The sequence below is a fragment of the Canis aureus genome, chromosome 8 (assembly GCF_053574225.1).
Source record: "Canis aureus isolate CA01 chromosome 8, VMU_Caureus_v.1.0, whole genome shotgun sequence".
Lineage (NCBI taxonomy): Eukaryota > Metazoa > Chordata > Mammalia > Carnivora > Canidae > Canis > Canis aureus.
The window spans coordinates 38,883,011-38,900,397 of NC_135618.1; the positions used below are offsets into that span (position 1 = coordinate 38,883,011).

The 17,387-nt window shown below is 64.6% G+C and overlaps 1 protein-coding gene across 5 annotated transcripts; it reads left to right on the top strand.

Annotated features, from left to right (window-relative positions):
* Positions 1–9: 9 nt before the first annotated feature.
* On the top strand, positions 10–17,229 carry TRAF7 (TNF receptor associated factor 7). Of its 5 annotated transcripts, none has more exons than XM_077906192.1 (21): positions 10–163; positions 7,457–7,575; positions 7,799–7,856; positions 9,505–9,596; positions 11,151–11,267; positions 11,592–11,684; positions 11,895–11,928; positions 12,588–12,771; positions 12,858–12,992; positions 13,625–13,842; positions 13,918–13,991; positions 14,217–14,265; positions 14,348–14,475; positions 14,651–14,733; positions 15,485–15,524; positions 15,611–15,727; positions 15,818–15,940; positions 16,135–16,254; positions 16,343–16,474; positions 16,562–16,681; positions 16,850–17,229. In XM_077906192.1, exons 2-21 carry the CDS (start codon positions 7,495–7,497, stop codon positions 16,862–16,864), a joined length of 2,013 nt encoding a protein of 670 aa, XP_077762318.1. In that variant the 5' UTR covers positions 10–163; positions 7,457–7,494; the 3' UTR covers positions 16,865–17,229. The 5 variants fall into 5 exon arrangements, with proteins under 5 accessions (XP_077762318.1, XP_077762320.1, XP_077762322.1 ...); XM_077906194.1 differs by having other exon boundaries at positions 12,858–12,986; XM_077906193.1 differs by lacking the exon at positions 10–163 and adding an exon at positions 5,318–5,548.
* Positions 17,230–17,387: the final 158 nt, after the last annotated feature.

The following is a 17,387-nucleotide window of genomic DNA, read 5'->3' on the forward strand; positions in this document are numbered from 1 at the left end:
GAGGCGGCCCCAAGGACATTGCGAGTCGGGGAACTACAAGTCCCGGCGTGCGCCGCGCCCGGGCGCTTCCGGCTCGCACGTCCTGTCCCTTTCCCGGCCGGCGGCCGCGGGGGCACGATGAAGCGGGAGGGTGGCGCTGCCGCTCCCCGGTGGCCGCGGGCGGGTGAGTGTCGGCGAGGCGCGCCTGGCCGGGGGCTCGTGCCTCGGGGCCGCGCGGGGGGCGCGTCGGGGCCCGCGGAGTGGGAGCGGCCTGGGGGGCGGGGCGGGCGCGGGCCGGGGTCTCGCGCGGTCGTTGCTGGTTGCCTCCTCCCCGCCGCGTTGGTGGAGCGGCTTTGCTTCTCTGGCAGCTTTTCTGCGGCCCGCCGCTGTTGACACTGGGCGCCGAGCGTTCCCCGCCGTGCTTCGGTGGACATGGAGCAATATCCCCGGTCTCCACCCGCTAGATACAGGGGCCTCCCCCCCACCCCGTGACCACCCGGAATGCCTCCAGGCATTGGCAGGCGTCTCCTGGGGGCTCAAGCCGGTGATCCCGGGTGCGGAGCGCTGGACAGCACCCGGGGAATCCTGAGAAGTTGTGATAGGTGTCGTGGGAGAAGCAGGACGCTGGGGGGGGGGGAGCCCTGGGCGCTCCCACCGGCTTGGTGAGGGCGGAGGTTCCTCCCGCAAGCAGCCTGTCCTGGGAAGTTGCTGGAAGAGCATGCCTGGCAGAGGAAGCAAGGTGTGCAAAGGCCAGAGTGAGGAGGAGGGGCCAGGTGCACCAGGGAGTGCTGGCAGAGGGGTGACAGGCAAGCCCCTGAGGCCGACACAGGGTGGCAGGGAGGCTGTTGGGGGGGCACTCAAGCCACGAGAGCCTGCGTCAGATCCAAGTCTAGTAAGGAGCCTCTGGCCGTGTGTGGAGGACGGACTGATGTTCCCGGGGAAGCAGAAGACGGTGAGGAGGCTGGCCTGTGCGTGGGGGACAGCGGGCTGGGAGGGGGCTCCCACCCCTCACTGGGTCTGCTGTCTTGACCAGGCAGGGGCATGCAGCTGGGGCTGAACCTGCAGTTCTGGATCCCACCCTGCTTTGGCAGGACAGGGGTGGAGGCTAGGGCTGGGGATTCCGCCCTTTGCAGCCTCCCCTGCTTGGAGCTCCAGGCTGTCCAGCCTTCTTCCCATCCCACAGGCCTCCCCACGCGCACACAGGTCCCCTCTCCTGGTGGCTGCCCACCCTCCTGGCCTTTGCCAAGCATGTGGCCTCTCTCTTCCTCATTCCTTCTCTTTGGGCCCCTCCCTTCCCACACCCCTTCCCTGAAGGCCTGCGTAGCAGACACCACCTCTGTGTCATAAACCCCTACTTGCACTGCTCTGGGGATTCACGTTTCTCCATGGAATCCCCCAGCCCCGGTGTCTCGAGGTTCCTGTGTGGTATCTCTGTATTATCCCCCCCGGCAGCCAGAGCCTCACTGTGAGGGGAAGCGGGGGTAGGTAGGGGCAGCCTGGATGAAGGAGGTAACCAGCTGAGAAGGAGGGGGAGTCCTCCTTCCTGAAGGGTCCCTGTGGAGTAACCCCCACTGTGGCTGTGGGTCATGGTATTTCTGGAAACCAATGGAACAGACCAAAGCCTGCAGTATTGACTTAGTCGGGACAAGAACCCACAGAAAAGTGCCTACGGGGATCAGTAGTACTCTGGAGCCTCGTCCGCCTCTCCTCCCAGGGCCCCCAGCGACTCCAGCTCACATTCGCCCCCCCTCCCCAGCACAGGGACTGGCCTGCGGTGGGTGTGAACTTGGCCGTGGGAATGGCAAGGTGCGATCCGGGAGATGGGAGCAGTGTGTGGAAGGGCCCGTGCTGACTGGGGGGCCCTGGGCAGGCTGGGCGCCGTGGCTTGGCGGCTCGGGGCACAGCTTGGCCTGGGGCTACCTGGCCTCAGTGACGGCGGACTCCTCAGTTTGCTGGCAGAACAGAGGAAGCAAGAGGAACAGGGCTTCGTTCGGCCTCTGCGTGGCCTCCTGCGGGCTCTAAGTCCTGGGATGGCCTCTCAGCTCCGTTTCTGGCTCCCGAGAGAGGCTGCTGTTGGCAGGGCCTTGGCTGGTGCCTTGAGAGGCGTCTCTCACAGTTCCTTTTTTTTTTTTTTTAATTTTTATTTATTTATGATAGTCACAGACAGAGAGAGAGAGAGAGAGAAAGAGAAAGAGGCAGAGGGAGGCAGAGGGAGAAGCAGGCTCCATGCACCGGGAGCCCGACGTGGGACTCGATCCCAGGTCTCCAGATCGCGCCCTGGGCCAAAGGCAGGCGCTAAACCGCTGCGCCACCCAGGGTTCCCTCACAGTTCCTTTTGGACGTGGGTACATCCACTCCATTTCGGGGCTGGGAAATCGAAGGCCCGGGAGGGTGAGCAGCTTGCCCAAAGTCACGCAGTTGTTGTGTGGCAGAGGTGGGATTTGAATCCAGGTCTGAGTCCCGTGCTCGTGGCCTTGACCGTGATGCTATTCCATCTCCATAAAGGACACTTGCAGGGGTCAGCACGTGTCCAGCTTTGGGAGGTGTCGGCAGGACATAACCTGCTCTGAACCTGGGTCCCCACTGGCCTGACCTTGCTGTTGGGTGGGCCGCTGGGGCTTCGCCAGGCGCTCAGGCTGGCTTAGGCAGGAGGGACCCTTGCAGAGGGGCCCGCCAGCCCCCCGCAGCTGTCCTGTGTGCTCTGGCCCTGCAGCAGAAGGCATTGGGTTGCTCTGTGGAGGAGTGTGGGTCAGGCGGGCAAACGACAGAGGAAATGGGCCCCTGGGGTGGGGGGGCAGCTAGTGCTAATGTCACTCGGGGACCTGCTGCTTGGCCGCCCCCAGCAGGGGAGGCATGCTGTCTGGAAGTCTAGTTGGGGGGTGAACCAACCCCAGGAGCCCCCAGGCAGAAGGAGCAGCCTTGCAGAACCAGGAGGGAAGGGATGTGCCAGGAATGGGGTGGACTTCGCATGCGCTCCCCGCTAATGCAGGGAAGCGAGAAAGAGGAAGGCAGAGGGACAGAAACCGCATGGGGAGCAGTGAGAACTGGCCAGGCGGCCTGGAGGTGTAGCCTGGGCCTAAGCCACTGCTGGCCACTTGGCTCTTGGGCACAGGCCCAGGACCCGTCTCCACAGGTTTAGACTCGCTGATTTAAGGCAGCGTGGGACGTGCTGCAGCGTGGGACACGCTCCCATTTGTACCCCTGCCGCTGGAGGTGGGCCAGACCCTGAGTTGGTGGGAGAGTGTGGGCAGGTAAGAGTGGGCCCTGCAGCCAGGTGCTGAGATAGGAGGACAAATACCACCTTTTCCCAGAATGCTCTCTCCCTGCTCCGGATCTGGCCAGCCCCTTCCTCCAGGAAGCTCTCCAGGAGTAACCCCCCAGCCCCCCCCCCCCAGGCTGAGTCTACAGCTTGTATGTGGCCATCCATCCTATCGGAGGGAAAGAGTAGGAGATGAGTCTGGCCCCAAGGGGCAGGTGGAAAGGCAGAGGCATTCCCCTTGCTGAGTGGGGGTTAGAGCCAGGCTGGCCCAGCAGGAGGGATGCTCTCCCTCCAGCAGAGGGGCCTGTGGGTGCTGGAGAGGCTGGGCCTGGATACCCAAGGTGAGAGGCCAGGCAGGGGTGTAAGGACCCAGCATCCCAGGGACGACCTTGGAGTTCCTGTGGATTAGGACTGTGGGTACAGAGACAAGGGTGGCAGGTGAGGGCAGGGAGGCCTGGCCGGCCTCGAGCCAGTGCCTGCTGAGGTGCTGAGGGGATCCCTGACATCACACCCTGCGTGTCTGGGATGGAAAAGACATCCTAAGAGGACGTCAGGGAACAGCAGGGGGAGTGTATGTGGCTCTGCTATGGCAACGCAGCCTGTTTCTATAGGATTTGGCCGCCCCGCTTGGGCTTGGACAGGGGCTGACCCAGGGGCTGGGTGGTCCGTGGGTGATACGGGGCCTGTGCCTGGAGCTCCGGCTGTAATCCAGCCGGCCACCCACAGCTCCGTGCCAGGCAGGGCTGCGGTGTCCTGAGTCACCGGTACTCCCCCCGGAACCGTCACCACCAAATGTGCGGCCTGATGGGGTTTCCAGGGCATGCCTACCCCCTTGCTGGCTCAGCACAGGCTGTTTGGGAGACCCCACCACGCCCTCCGCCTGGGGCAGCTAGGGGAGCCGCCTCGGGGTGGGGCTTGGCTCTAGTGAGACCTGCTTCTGCTCCCCCACCCCCCGTGGGATTCCAGCATGTGCACTGCCCACTCCACTGGCTGCCGGCCACACGAACCACGCTGGGGGACCCGTGTCCCACACTCCCAAGGGTGACGCCTTAGCAGATCCTGATGCCTTCTGTCCAGGGCATGAGCTGGGGAGGGGTCCCCCAGAGAAGGGGGCTGGTGGGGGGGCTTTCCCGGCAAGGAGCTAGGGGTAGGACCTTGTAGGTGGATCTCTGGTTCCCCCTTGGGCAGGGAGTGTACCCCAGAGCCCCAGAAGTCCTTTGGATACAGATGTGGGTGGACAAAGATCCGTGGGCCTTGACCCTAGGCTCACGTGAGGGGCTACAGGGGGGCTGGTTCTGCACTGACCCTGAGCGCCCTTGGGTACTATGCCCCCCCCCCAACCTGAGGCAGACAGACCACCCATCTCTGCTGGGACTTGGGGTCTTGTGTCTCTAAGAGAATTCTCAGGTCCTTGCCCTGGGCTCTGCTGAGGCACCTGGAAGAGGCAGGGTAGGGACCTGGCTGGGGAGGGGGAGCTGGGGGGGGGTCTGTCTCCTCCCACCCCAGCTGGGCCTGGCAGGTCCAGCCCACAGCTCCTCCCAGTTTGGGAGAGTCCGGTTGTCCAGTTGACAGCTCCCTGTCAGCCTGCTTACAGGGTAATGTGGAGTGGTGAAGGGGCCAACCCCCGGGGGCTGGGGCACACCCCCAGGACAGCTGGGCGGCCAAGGAGTGTGGAGCTGTGCGGGTCACTTCCTGGGTTTGGCCTGCAGAGCTGGAGGATGCCAGAGAAGACTCTTCTTGCAAGATGCAACCCCTGGGGAGGGAGCAGGGCTGAAAGCTCAGGGCATCTTGCTCAATTCCTGGATGCTTAGGGTAGGAACTGATCCCTGTGTTGGGGGCGCACAGCTGGTGGGGGGGGGGGGAGGCAGTGGCCTGCACCCTGGGGCTGCGTGCCAACCTGTGTAAATGGGGAAGTGGTTCCCTCGTCTACTCCGTCTACTCCGTCCCTACTTCCGCCCTTTCTGTGGCTGGGTTTTGCTCTCTGCCCCCACCCGCTGCCCTGCGTCTGAGGCCGCTATTGGCCGTTGGGGGACTCTCCAGCCCATTTGCATGTTGCCCTGCTAGCCCTGCGTGCCTTTCTGTTTACTTCACTCCTGAGCGAGGGAGAGCCAGACCAGACGCCTGCGCTCTCAGACTTCAGCAACAGGCACACAGGCCCCTTGGGGGCTGGCGGGCTGGCCGGGGTCCCAGGGAGTGTCCCTGCTGGGGTCGCGGCTGCCCAGACCCCGGGTGCTGCTTGCTGGAGCTGGCTGCTGGCCTCTGGGCTTTGGGAGCTTGCAGCAGAGGGAGCAGATGGATTGTAAAATCCAGGTCAGTGTGAGCCAGCTGCCTCCCTGCGACCCACCCCCACCCTCCTCCCAGCTTGCCTGTGGTGCTGAGGCGGGAGCCAACCTTGGGCTTCCCGAAAGGTGAGTCCTGGAGCTCCTCTATTCGAGCTGTGTGGACCTCACCCCGGCCACAGTGGCCATAATCCAAGCAGGGCAGCACCCAAGATTTCCTGCTTAGCACGGAGACCAGCAGCGGCGCTGGAGGTCGGGCTTCTGGACACGCCACATTCACACCTCTGTCCTCGGGCCTGATACTGCCCACTCCCAGGAGCCCCTGCCTGCCCCCCCCCCCCTCCAGAGGACAAGCCACTGGAGAGCCTGGTCTAGGACACACAGCCAAGTCCCTTGAGTCACAGCAGGGGGAGTGGTGGGCAGGAGAGGAGGCTTTGGTCCACCTCGTGTGTCCCTCTATCTAGCTGGACCCGTAGGGCACTCTGAACAGGGCTGGCGGTAACTTGTGGGTGCAAACTCGGGGGCTGAGAGTCACCCATTGAGGCCTGAGTCTAGAAGCCTGGGAGGGGGGCTTGAAGGTGACATTTGAAGGGGCAGGCGGGAGAGAACACAGGGTGAGGGCCGGACAGATAGCTCAGGAGCAGTGTGGGGACAGAGCTTGAGGGCCAGCTCTCTCCTGGAGACCGTGGGTTGGGCCCGAAGACCCCTGCGTGGTTCCGGGGTGTGTGTGAGGCAGACGTGGGTGGCCAGGTGTGCTGGGTCACGAGGGCCTGATGGAGAAGGTGCTGCAGCCAGCTGACCGCGGGTGGGGACAGAGAGCATCCCTTGCCTTCTCCCACGGTGTGGGACGCCTAGCAGCCCACCCGCCAGGCGCCCTTTCCAGTCCTCAGGCCTTCAGACCATGGGGTGGGCCCCAGCCTGCCACACCCCCTTCTGTCTCATAGGAGCAAGACCAGCTGGTTTCCCGGGGAGATGCTGACACTTGTTCTGGTGGCTGGGCTGGGCGGCTAGTGATGAGCTCATGGTGTAGCATCCCAGGGGGGCTGTTCAGGGGTCTCCCGGGGCAGAGAGCTCATGTCCGCCAGGTGGAGGCAGTCCTGGGGATGCAGCCTTCCTCCTCGTGGGGAGCCTGGCCTGACACTGGGGCCCTGTGGCTACGCTGACTCCGGGCCATGGCAGGAGGTGGGGCACAGGCCACGACTGTGGACACTGACGCTGGGAGGGCCTCTGGGAAGGGGCAGTGGAGCAGCTCTCCCCGGCCCATCCATGATCTGGGCAGCCGCTGGCCCTCTCCTCTCCAGTAGCCTGTGCTCCCCTCTTCTGTTCTCGGAGGCCCAGGATGGTTCCCACTGTGCCCTCTCCTGCCACCTCCGCCCATGAGTCCTCAGCTAAGCCTGAGGAGTGAGTCAGGGCTCTCATCTCTTGCCCCTGCCCCCAAAATGGCTTTATCTGCATGACGAGGCTCTGAGTGTTGGGCACCAGGTGTGTCATGCATAGGTTCCCTGGGGTGTGGCCACCGTCCCCTGTCTAGTCCCCAGGAAGGGGACTACCCAGGGCCTGACACACCTACCCTGGCAGGAAGCAGGCATATGGCTTGATCCCGTCCTGGGCGCCACGGCCCAGTCTCGGCCCCGAGGACAGTTGCCCTCACACCTGGGGAGTCAGACGGCACCGTGGGGGCCTCCACCTCCTGGGCGGAGCTAGTGGCTTTTCTGAAGGGCTAGGCCTTAAAGGAAGGTAAAACTCAGGGCCTGCTGCCTGCCTACAGCCGGGGCCTCCTCCCTTCCTGGAGCCTGTGCACATCTGGGGCGGGAGGCAGGCAGGGAGAGGGACTTTGCCCATGTGGCCGCGCCTCGTCACGACCGGTGGCAGAGAGGCCGAAGTGTGCCCGCGGGGACCAGGCTACTGTCTGAAGCCCACCCTTGTGCCGCCCGCCCAGGAGACGCTGCCGGAGGACCCTAGATGCCTCTCTAGAGCATGAGCTCGGGCAAGAACGCCCGCTACAACCGCTTCTCCGGGGGGCCCGCCAACCTTCCCACCCCAGACGTCGCAGCTGGGGTAAGAGGAGACCTCGTGGGCCGGGGTCTGCCCTTTACGCCCGCTACACATGCGCGGCCCTCTAGCAGAGCTTCTGGAGCCGACCCCTCCCGGCTTGGGTGGTCCGTGCATACGCACGCATGCCCACAGGCACACCGGCGTGAAGGCATGTCCGTGCGTGTTTGTGTGTGTGTCCACATCCACTTTGGGGGCCGGGGTCAAACCTTCTGCATTCTCTCTCCAGACCAGGATGGAAACGACCTTTGGACCCGCCTTTTCGGCTGTCACCACCATCACGAAAGGTGAGTGTGCCAGCCCCAGCCGGTCTGGGCTGGCAGGACTGGGTGGCACTAGCTCCCGCCAGGGTCTGTGGGGTGCTTCCGGTGGGGCAGGAGCGGCACTGGTGTTGGAGGGGGGCTCCCTGCTGCTCTGCTGCTGCTGCATCCCCGTCCTGTCCCGCACCCTGGATCCCCCACCCATCCCTAGTGAGCCCTGGCCCGTCCCTGCCCCAAGGTCCTAGCAGCCCCTGCAGGACCGGGACTGGAGACCACCCAGGACACTGGCAGGTGAGAAGGACTCATAGGGTCCTTCCTCCAGCCTGGTTGCACCCCTGGGCCATTTATCGGAGGAGGTCATCAGGAGCAACAAACGGGGGCACAGCCTCTTTCCCGGGTCACGAGGGTCACGAGGGTCACGAGGGATGTGGGCAGGGGGTTCAGGGGGTGCCTTTCTGCTGCGCTGCTCCTTGCACAAGTAGCTAGTTTCTCAGGGCTTTTCTGGAGGTTCTTCCAGCAGGTGGCGGGGCTGCCTCACACATGTGCTCATGCCAGCTCCTCTGCCACTGGGTGACCCAGCCCGAGGCTCTGAAAGGGCCCTTTTTTCTTCTTTGACGTTCGGTCCTGAGCAAAAGAAAAGAAACGTCCCCTATCATCCCAGCACCTGAGGTGCTCTCCTCAACGCTTCGCCACCCTCAGAAGCTGCAGGGCTCCAGGCTGAGTCTGTCTGGTGCTCGCCCCACCAGCACCCTGCTCAGTGGCGGGGAGGGGTCAGAGCTGGGCGTACAGATGGGGAAACTAAGGCCCAGTCACAGGCAGCTGCTCACACCTGGAATCACGAACCCAGGTCTTCGGGGCTGGGCATGACATCTGGGCTTGGCTGGTGTCGGAGGCTGGTGCCAGCCATGCCAGGGCTTCCGGCTGCTGCCCACAGGGCCTGTGAGGGAGGTTCTTGGGCTCTCACGTGGACCCCTGGCCAACACCTTCCATGCAGTGGGCTGAGAAGGCCGGAGGCTAGGCCAGGTTCTGGCCAGGGGAGCAGTGGAAGACGAGTGGACCCCACAGTGGGCTGTCCCAGGCCCCACCACACACCAGCTGAGGGGCCTCTCTGCCTCTGTTACTCCTGGGTGCACAGAGGCCTTCAGAGCCCTCGCCCCCACCCTGGCAGGGTCTCCTTGAGGGCAGACAAGACCGTATCCCAGATCCAAGCACATGGCATTGGGTATGATTACTCAGGCGTTGGCCTCGTGCCTCAGCCAGACACAGGGCAGCCCCAGGAGCAGGCTGGCAGAAGGGAGAGGCAGAGAAGACCTTCCACCCTCCCTTCAGCCCACCTAGGGAGTGCGAATGTGGGGGCTCCTCCCTTCCTGGATCACCACGGCCCTAGCTGGGGGCTCAGGCCAGCTCACGCCCTTGCCCTTGCCGTGCTCCGGCTCCTGCCGGGGGCTCCCAGCTGCCCACGAACCCAGCCCTGACCCAGTGTTCCTCAGATCAAGAAGGAGGCCAGGGAAGCGGGTGGGGGCAAGGAGACTTGCCAGAGAAAACTAGCCCCATGTCAGGCCCAGCTCCTGCCGCTGCTGGGCCCATCTGCCCAGGGGCCTGCCTCCCACCATGATGGGCCAGGCACAGCCCCATGACCCCCACTCATGGCTTTCCAACCCTCTTTGCTTGGTAGCTGATGGGACCAGCACGTACAAACAGCACCGCAGGACGCCGTCCTCCTCCAGCACCCTTGCCTACTCACCACGAGATGAGGAGGACAGCATGGTAGGTCTGTGCAGTGACCACCTCTCCCCACAGCCTCCCGTCGTGCCCCCCTTCCCAAGAGCCTGGTCCCTGGAGTAGCTGAAGAAGGCGGCTTAGCTGCGAGGCATGCCCCAGCATAGGTCTGCAGTGGGTAGTGGGCCAAGGAGGCAGAGGGCTGGCGTGTCCGGACACCCTAAAGCCTCAGTACCCATGGCTGGACTGTGTGGAAGACGAGTCCAGAGAGGGCAGCTGGGCCGTAGGGTGCAGGGCCTACAAGCTGGAGCGACGGGAGCCACGGACTGTTCAGCCCTGCGGGTGACAAGATCAGATTTCCATTTTTAAAGGTGCCTCTGGTGTGGAGTGGAGGATGGGGGGTGGGCCGTCGGTGGAGATGGAGGCCCGAGCAGGTACCTGGAGGCTGTGAGGGCTGCACGGGTGCGGGACAGCCAGAGAGCTTCCTGCCACTGGTGCTGCAGAGTGAGGAGGGGGCTCGGGCAGTGTCGGGTTGGCCGTCCATTCCCAGGCCGTGTGGCCAGCGTCAGGGTGGCTGTGCTCTGCCTGTCTGGGCCCTGGCCCTGCCGATGGAAGGGAGGACCTGCACTGGCCCGGGGGGTGGCTGGGTCCCTCCTGCCACTCGCCTGTCCCAGGCCTTGTTTTCTGCCTTCCCTCGGCGGGACCTCACCAGTGCATGCCTGGCTGACTCCAGCTAGTTCTCCTGCCCTCCCAGCCTCGCAGGACCCATGCCTTCACGTGCTGGGCTGCCGCACCTTGGATTCTATTTAATCCAAAGATAAACGGTATTTCTACGCATTCAAACATGCCACATGCTAGGCGCTGCACCAGGCCTTCTCCAAGCACAAAGCAGATGCTTGGCGCCCCACTCCCTGTGGCTGCACCTGCCTCGGGCTCCATGACCCCTGACTCCCCTGTGGCTGGTGGGGAGGGGATTTTCCTGACATTGTGCAGAGGTTCAGACGGGCAGCCGCGGGCCCGTGGGCTGTGGAGGCTGGAGGTCTGTGGTTCATGAATGAGGCCTCTGGGTGGGCCGGGAGTGTGGGGAGCAGTGGCTCTTACAGGATCCCTACTTGGGGGGGGGGACAGAGCCCCCCCTGGCTCCCCCAGACCCTCCCCCTCTGGTTAGGCATCTTGGCCCGGGGTCAGCGGGGGGCGTCCCTGCCCTCCATGGGAGCCTCAGTGGCCTGGCCGAGGGGACCCAGGGACCCAGGGCCCCATAGCATCCGCCAGCCGTCCCTCCCTCTAGCGGTCCGGGCACTGAGGCTGGCCCAGGACTGGCTGATGGAGGCGCCCCGTGCGCAGCCCACACTCCCTCACGGGAAGCAGGAAGCGGGCCAGGCGAGCGTGTCCTCCTGGAATTCAATAGCAGGAAGTCTCTCCATTTACACAAAGAAAGTTGGCAGACGTGCGCGGGTGGCCCAGCAACAGGGCCGGGACCGCCGGGCAGGCAGGGGCCCGGGCACCGCACCGGCTCCCCGGGCACACGCGTGAGCGCCCGCCGGGACCAGGGGGCCCTGCCCTCCCCGCGGCTGACGGGCTGCCTGCCCCCGTGCCCTCTAGCCCCCCATCAGCACCCCACGCCGCTCCGACTCGGCTATCTCCGTCCGCTCCCTGCACTCAGAGTCCAGCATGTCCCTGCGCTCCACGTTCTCGCTGCCTGAGGAGGAGGAGGAGCCGGTAGGTGTGTCCGCGCGGCAGGGCGGCCCCTCCATCTGTGGTGGCGGTGGCGGCAGGACCTTCCCCTTGGGCCTGGTGAGAGGGTGTGATCCCGCCCAGTCCCCCCAGGCACGCTCTTCGCCTTCTCAGCCCTGGCAGTGAGGGTGGATCCCGGTGCAGGGGGTCCCTTCCAGTCTTTGTCAGGTGGACGGTACGCACGGGTGGCCAAGGGCGCAGCTAGAGGGACCGTCCCCGTCCCCTCCAGTGCAGGCCCAGCCCGGGGCCTCAGCAGGCCCTCCCTGGGCCAGGGCGCAGCAGTCCCCTCACCTGCCCGCACTGCTCTAGGAGCCGCTGGTGTTTGCTGAGCAGCCCTCGGTGAAGCTCTGCTGCCAGCTTTGCTGCAGCGTGTTCAAGGACCCTGTGATCACCACGTGTGGGGTAAGGCCACCACGTCCCGCCCTGCCCGTCCCTTCCTGACCTGTGCGCTGCCACGAGGCCAGGCAGGCTGCCGGCCACTGTGCTGCGGAACTTTGGTCTCAGTCGCGGGCCCAGCAGGTGTGGCTGCCCTGCAGGTGCCCCTGTAGGGGGCCGGGCGGTTGGGGGGGCAGCTCTGTGGCTGTGCTCCAAGCTCACCCGTCATCTCCACAGCACACGTTCTGTCGAAGATGTGCCTTGAAGTCAGGTAAGGCCCTTGCAGACCCGGGCCCGGCCACCTCGTTACCCAGGGTGGGGGTAGGGGGGTCCCTCCAGGGGGTCCTATCCCGCGCCCAGCACTGATAGTGCCCCTGCTACATGGGGGCTCCTCCCTCATCCTGCCCCCAGTAGCTCTGCCACAGGCAGCAGCAGCGCCAGGTGCACGCTGGCCAGCCTCTGAACCTGACGGGCAGAGCAGTGAGACCCACAGCTCACGGGCCCCGGGCTCTCTGACGGGGGCTGCCCACCTCACTGTCTCGGCCTTGGCGCCCTGCCCCAGGCCTGGCTCCTCTCCACGCTGTGTCTCCAGCTCTCTCCACCCCGTCCCGGACTCCTGAGTCAGCTGAGGGGCCTCTGTCCCCTCCTTCTCACCCAGTGGTCATTCATGGTGGCCCGGCTATGCACCCCTCCTGTTCCAGGCCTCTCAGCAGGGCAGGTAGATGAGTGGATCAGGCCCCAGACACAGGTTCATTCCACCCAGCGTGGGGAGCATGCTCCGGGCCTGCCACACCAGGCCTCAGTTTCCCACCAGCTGCTCACCAGGGAAGAGTCCTCCCCCAGCACAGCCTGGCCACAGTGCTCTGAACAGAGGTGCCAGGGGAGGGGGTGGCCAGGTGGACCGTGGGGTCAGCACGCCCTTCCCTCCAGAGAAGTGCCCCGTGGACCACGCCAAGCTGACGGTGGTGGTGAACAACATTGCGGTGGCCGAGCAGATCGGGGAGCTCTTCATCCACTGCAGGCACGGCTGCCGGGCAGCAGGGGGCGGGAAGCCCCCAGTCTTTGAGGTGGACCCCCGAGGGTGCCCCTTCACCATCAAGCTCAGCGCTCGCAAGTAAGTACCCTCCACAGCCCCTGGCTCCCCAGCTCCCGGGGTGCTGAGAACCGGCGCCCCTGCCCGCCGTGTCCTGCCTCCCACAGGGACCACGAGGGCAGCTGTGACTACAGGCCCGTGCGATGCCCTAACAACCCCAGCTGCCCACCCCTCCTCAAGATGAACCTGGAAGCCCACCTCAAGGAGTGCGAGCACATCAAGTGTCCCCACTCCAAGTACGGGTGAGTGGGCGGGGGCGGGCGTGCGGGGGCTGCCCTAGGATGGTGGTGGGCAGGCAGGAGGGCAGGGGGTGGGGGCCGGGCTGGCATTCACAGTCCCTCCTTCAGCAAACCTTTGTTGAGATCCACTTGTGTGCTGAGCGCTGGGGAGACAGCCAGGGTCCCCGGGGAGACGGACCCTAGCGGGAGCCACACCACCAACTGTATAATTACAACCTGAGGTACAGGTGCTGTGCAGGAGAGACCTGAGCCCTACAGGAACGCAGAGGGGTCGGAGTGGCTGGGGCGCGGGGGGCCAGGGAAGGCGGGCCCTGAGAACTAATGCATGTGCGGGTGTGCGCCAAGGACCAGCACAAGGGCTCTGGGCAGCTGGACCCATGGGGGCAGGGGGGCAGCTGAGGTGTGCTGGGCAGGAGGGGCAGGAGCTGGGAGGCGGGCCAAGGGCCCTCGGAGGGCTGCGAGCAGGAGCAAAGTGACTGGATTTCCTTGCAAAGCAGCTGCTGGGTGCTGAGCGGGAGCAGGACACATAGGCGGGGAGCAGGTGTGGGGAGGACTGGACAGAGACTCCTGGGGTGAGGGGCCCCGCCAAGCGGGCAGGTGAGCCGGTGGGCAGGGCAGCCATCCTGGCCCTCCAGGTGCACGTTCATCGGGAACCAGGACACGTATGAGACGCACCTGGAGACCTGTCGCTTTGAGGGCCTGAAGGAGTTTCTGCAGCAGACGGACGACCGCTTCCACGAGATGCATGTGGCGCTGGCCCAGAAGGACCAGGAGATCGCCTTCCTGCGCTCCATGCTGGGCAAGCTCTCAGAGAAGATTGACCAGCTGGAGAAGAGCCTGGAGCTCAAGTTCGGTGAGGGCATGTCCCAGAGAGGCAGGGTGGCAGCCCCTCTTCCTGGTCCCTGACACCCTCTTCCCTGTCACCCAGACGTCTTAGACGAAAACCAGAGCAAGCTCAGTGAGGACCTCATGGAGTTCCGCAGGGATGCGTCCATGCTGAACGTGAGCAGCAGTCGGGGCCCAAGTGCAGGGGGCAGTGGGGGGAGCGGGGGAGCTCAGGACTGCCTCTCATGTGGGTCCCAGCAGGAGGCCCATCCCCACTCAGCGTCAGGTGCTTGTGCCAGGGGCGGCTGCCGCTGCGCCTGTTCTGCCCCGGCCGAGCGCTGCCTGGGGGCAGGGGGGTAACGGAGCCACAGCCAATGTGCCTTCCGCTCTTGCCCTTGGCAGGACGAGCTGTCCCATATCAACGCAAGGCTCAACATGGGCATCCTAGGATGTGAGTACCGGCCTGCCACTGCCGCTCCCACCCCCGCCCCTGGGCGCCGCCAGGCCCTCACCAGCTCCTCCCGCCTCCACAGCCTACGACCCGCAGCAGATCTTCAAGTGCAAAGGAACCTTCGTGGGCCACCAGGGCCCTGTCTGGTGTCTCTGTGTCTACTCCATGGGGGACCTGCTCTTCAGCGGCTCCTCTGACAAGACCATCAAGGTGAGTGGGGTCTTGCCTGGGGGGTGGTCTACAGCCTGGGACAGGGCGGGCACTGCATGCCAACCTCTCCAGCTCTGGCCTGCCTGTGGCCGAGGCTTTTCCCTGAGCACACCTTCCATCCTTGCTGGCATTGGGCTGACCCTGCTGGGACCCACCCTGACCCTGGTCTCTGCAGGTTTGGGACACGTGTACCACCTACAAGTGCCAGAAGACCCTGGAGGGTCACGACGGCATTGTGCTAGCGCTGTGCATCCAAGGGTGAGTGGAGGCATGTGTGCATCTACTGCCCACAGCGCCCGTGCAGAGCCAGCGACAGTAGACCCCGTGCCGCCACCCCGTGGGCCATAGCTCAAGCCTGTGTGGCCCCATGTGTCCTCAAGTGGCTGTGTCTAGCCCTCTTGTGGGGCACCCTGACTCTCGAGCAAGGCTGGATGGCGAGGTGGTGGCACACGGGCCCTCCCTCTCTGAAGACACACATTCACGACATATGGAGCTGGTGTGGGGGTGCCTCAGGCAGCCAGAGGGCATGGTGGAGGCAGGAGTTCAGCTCCTGCTCGCCAGCCTGTAGCCAGAGCCTTGGGCACGGTTCAGGGACAGGACCACCGAGTTGCTGTCCCGGCGACCCCCTTGCCCCCAGGGTAGCCCTTTCTAGACCTTTCCTCTTGTCTCGTGTCATGAGGTCTCATGTCATGGCATGAGCGTGAGGCATGGAGAGAGAGAGGCGCATGCTCCCTCCCAGAAAGCAGCGGCTTCACTGCCAGCAGCACTGACGGGGATCATTACCTCCCAGCTCGCTGTCGGACACCTGCCAAGCAGGCGGCAGGGTTCGGGCTTCCATTCCCAAGGTTCCCTCGCCGAGACAGGAAAACCAAGGACTCAAGGGAGCAGGTGTGGCCCTGGCGCTGGCCCGAGCTGCCGATTCCTGGTGGCTGCTGCTCCCTCGGCCTGGCAGGACAGTGTCAGCAAGCATGGTGGCTTCTGCCCTGACACCTTGCCTCCGCTCCCCCAGGTGCAAGCTGTACAGTGGCTCAGCGGACTGCACCATCATCGTGAGTGGGGCAGGCAGGTGGGCAAGAGAGGCCGGGGCCACACTGGGGTCTGGGAACCTGAGGCTGCCCGTTCTCCCGCCCACCAGGTGTGGGACATCCAGAACCTGCAGAAGGTGAACACAATCCGGGCTCATGACAACCCGGTGTGCACGCTGGTCTCCTCACACAACATGCTCTTCAGCGGCTCCCTGAAGGCCATCAAGGTCCGGCAGGACGTTGTGCATGCACATGTGGGGCATCGGGGTGCCAGGTGCCTGCCCCCCAGCCTGTGCTTACTACAGCTGTCCCCGCAGGTCTGGGACATCGTGGGCACTGAACTGAAGCTAAAAAAGGAGCTCACGGGTCTCAACCACTGGGTTCGGGCCCTGGTGGCTGCCCAGAGCTACCTGTACAGCGGCTCCTACCAGACAATCAAGGTATGCCCTGCGTGCTTCCCGCGGGAGGACCGCCCCCTGTGCCAACACCGCCCAGGCCTGCTCCTGGGAGCTCCATCTCCCCTGTCCCCTCACATATCCTGGAGGATGGGGGGCTGCTCACACTGTCCAGAGCCTCAGAAGCCCTGGGGGTGAGGTGCCTGGCCGGGGACCAAGTGGCCTGAGCTTGTCTGCAGATCTGGGACATCCGGACCCTCGACTGCATCCACGTCCTGCAGACATCTGGCGGCAGCGTCTACTCTATTGCTGTGACGAATCACCACATTGTCTGTGGCACCTACGAGAACCTCATCCACGTAAGGCGGATGCCTAGGGGCAGGGCCTAACTCTGGGCCCCTGTCCTCCCTCATCTGTGGCTCTGACCTGCCTGTGCCACTCTCTCAGGTGTGGGACATCGAGTCCAAGGAGCAGGTGCGGACCCTGACGGGCCACGTTGGCACCGTGTACGCCCTGGCCGTCATCTCCACACCAGACCAGACCAAAGTCTTCAGTGCGTCCTATGACCGGTCTCTCAGGGTGCGTGCTGCACTGGCCTGATGCTGCTGGGAGGCTGAGGGTGGGCGGCGGGGCCCGGGTGAGGCCTCATGTTCCGTGTGCCCCCAGGTGTGGAGTATGGACAACATGATCTGCACGCAGACCCTACTGCGTCACCAGGGCAGTGTAACTGCACTGGCTGTGTCCCGGGGCCGGCTCTTCTCAGGTGCCGTGGACAGCACTGTGAAGGTCAGCACCTTGGCTCGGGCCTTCCCGGGGCTGCACACCCGGAGCAGGGGATGGGGGCTGAGGACCTAGGAGCTTTGGGCAGGTGGCCCTAGAGGGCCAGGACGAATGGCAGGTGGTGGTGAGGCAGCGGGGCCAAAGGGCACCTGAGACAGAGCCCTTCCTCTGCAGGTTTGGACTTGCTGATGGAATCCAGGCCAGTGTTGGCTTCCTCTGGGACCTCACAGGCCTGTCCCAAGCAGGCTGGCCATGTGAGGGGCCTCGGGGGAGGGTCTCTGCCTGGCCCATGGGGACAGGCAGGCAGGCTCACTTGGCCAGGCAGTGTCCTCCCCGCCCTGTGCCTGGCGAGCCTCCCTTTGCTTGGCCTTGTGATCGTCGCTGCCGGGATAGCACCCAGCCCTCCCTGGTGCCAGGTACGACGCTCGCCCGGCCCACGCTCCATCCCCCTCCCCAGATGGACTGTGGGCCTTTTTACTCACCTTTTCTACTGTTTTTAGACTGTATATAGATTTGATTACTTCCTGATTGAAATAAAAACTGCACAGACTGTGGCTATGAGTGGGGACAGTCTTTGCGGTGACAGAGAGGCCACCCCAGAATGCCAGCAGGAGGGAGGCTGGGGAGGAGCCACAGAAGAGCTCCTCTGGTCAGCCCCAGGATGTAGCCCCCTGACCAACTTCCTGCTGCCAGGAGCAAACTAAACCCCCAC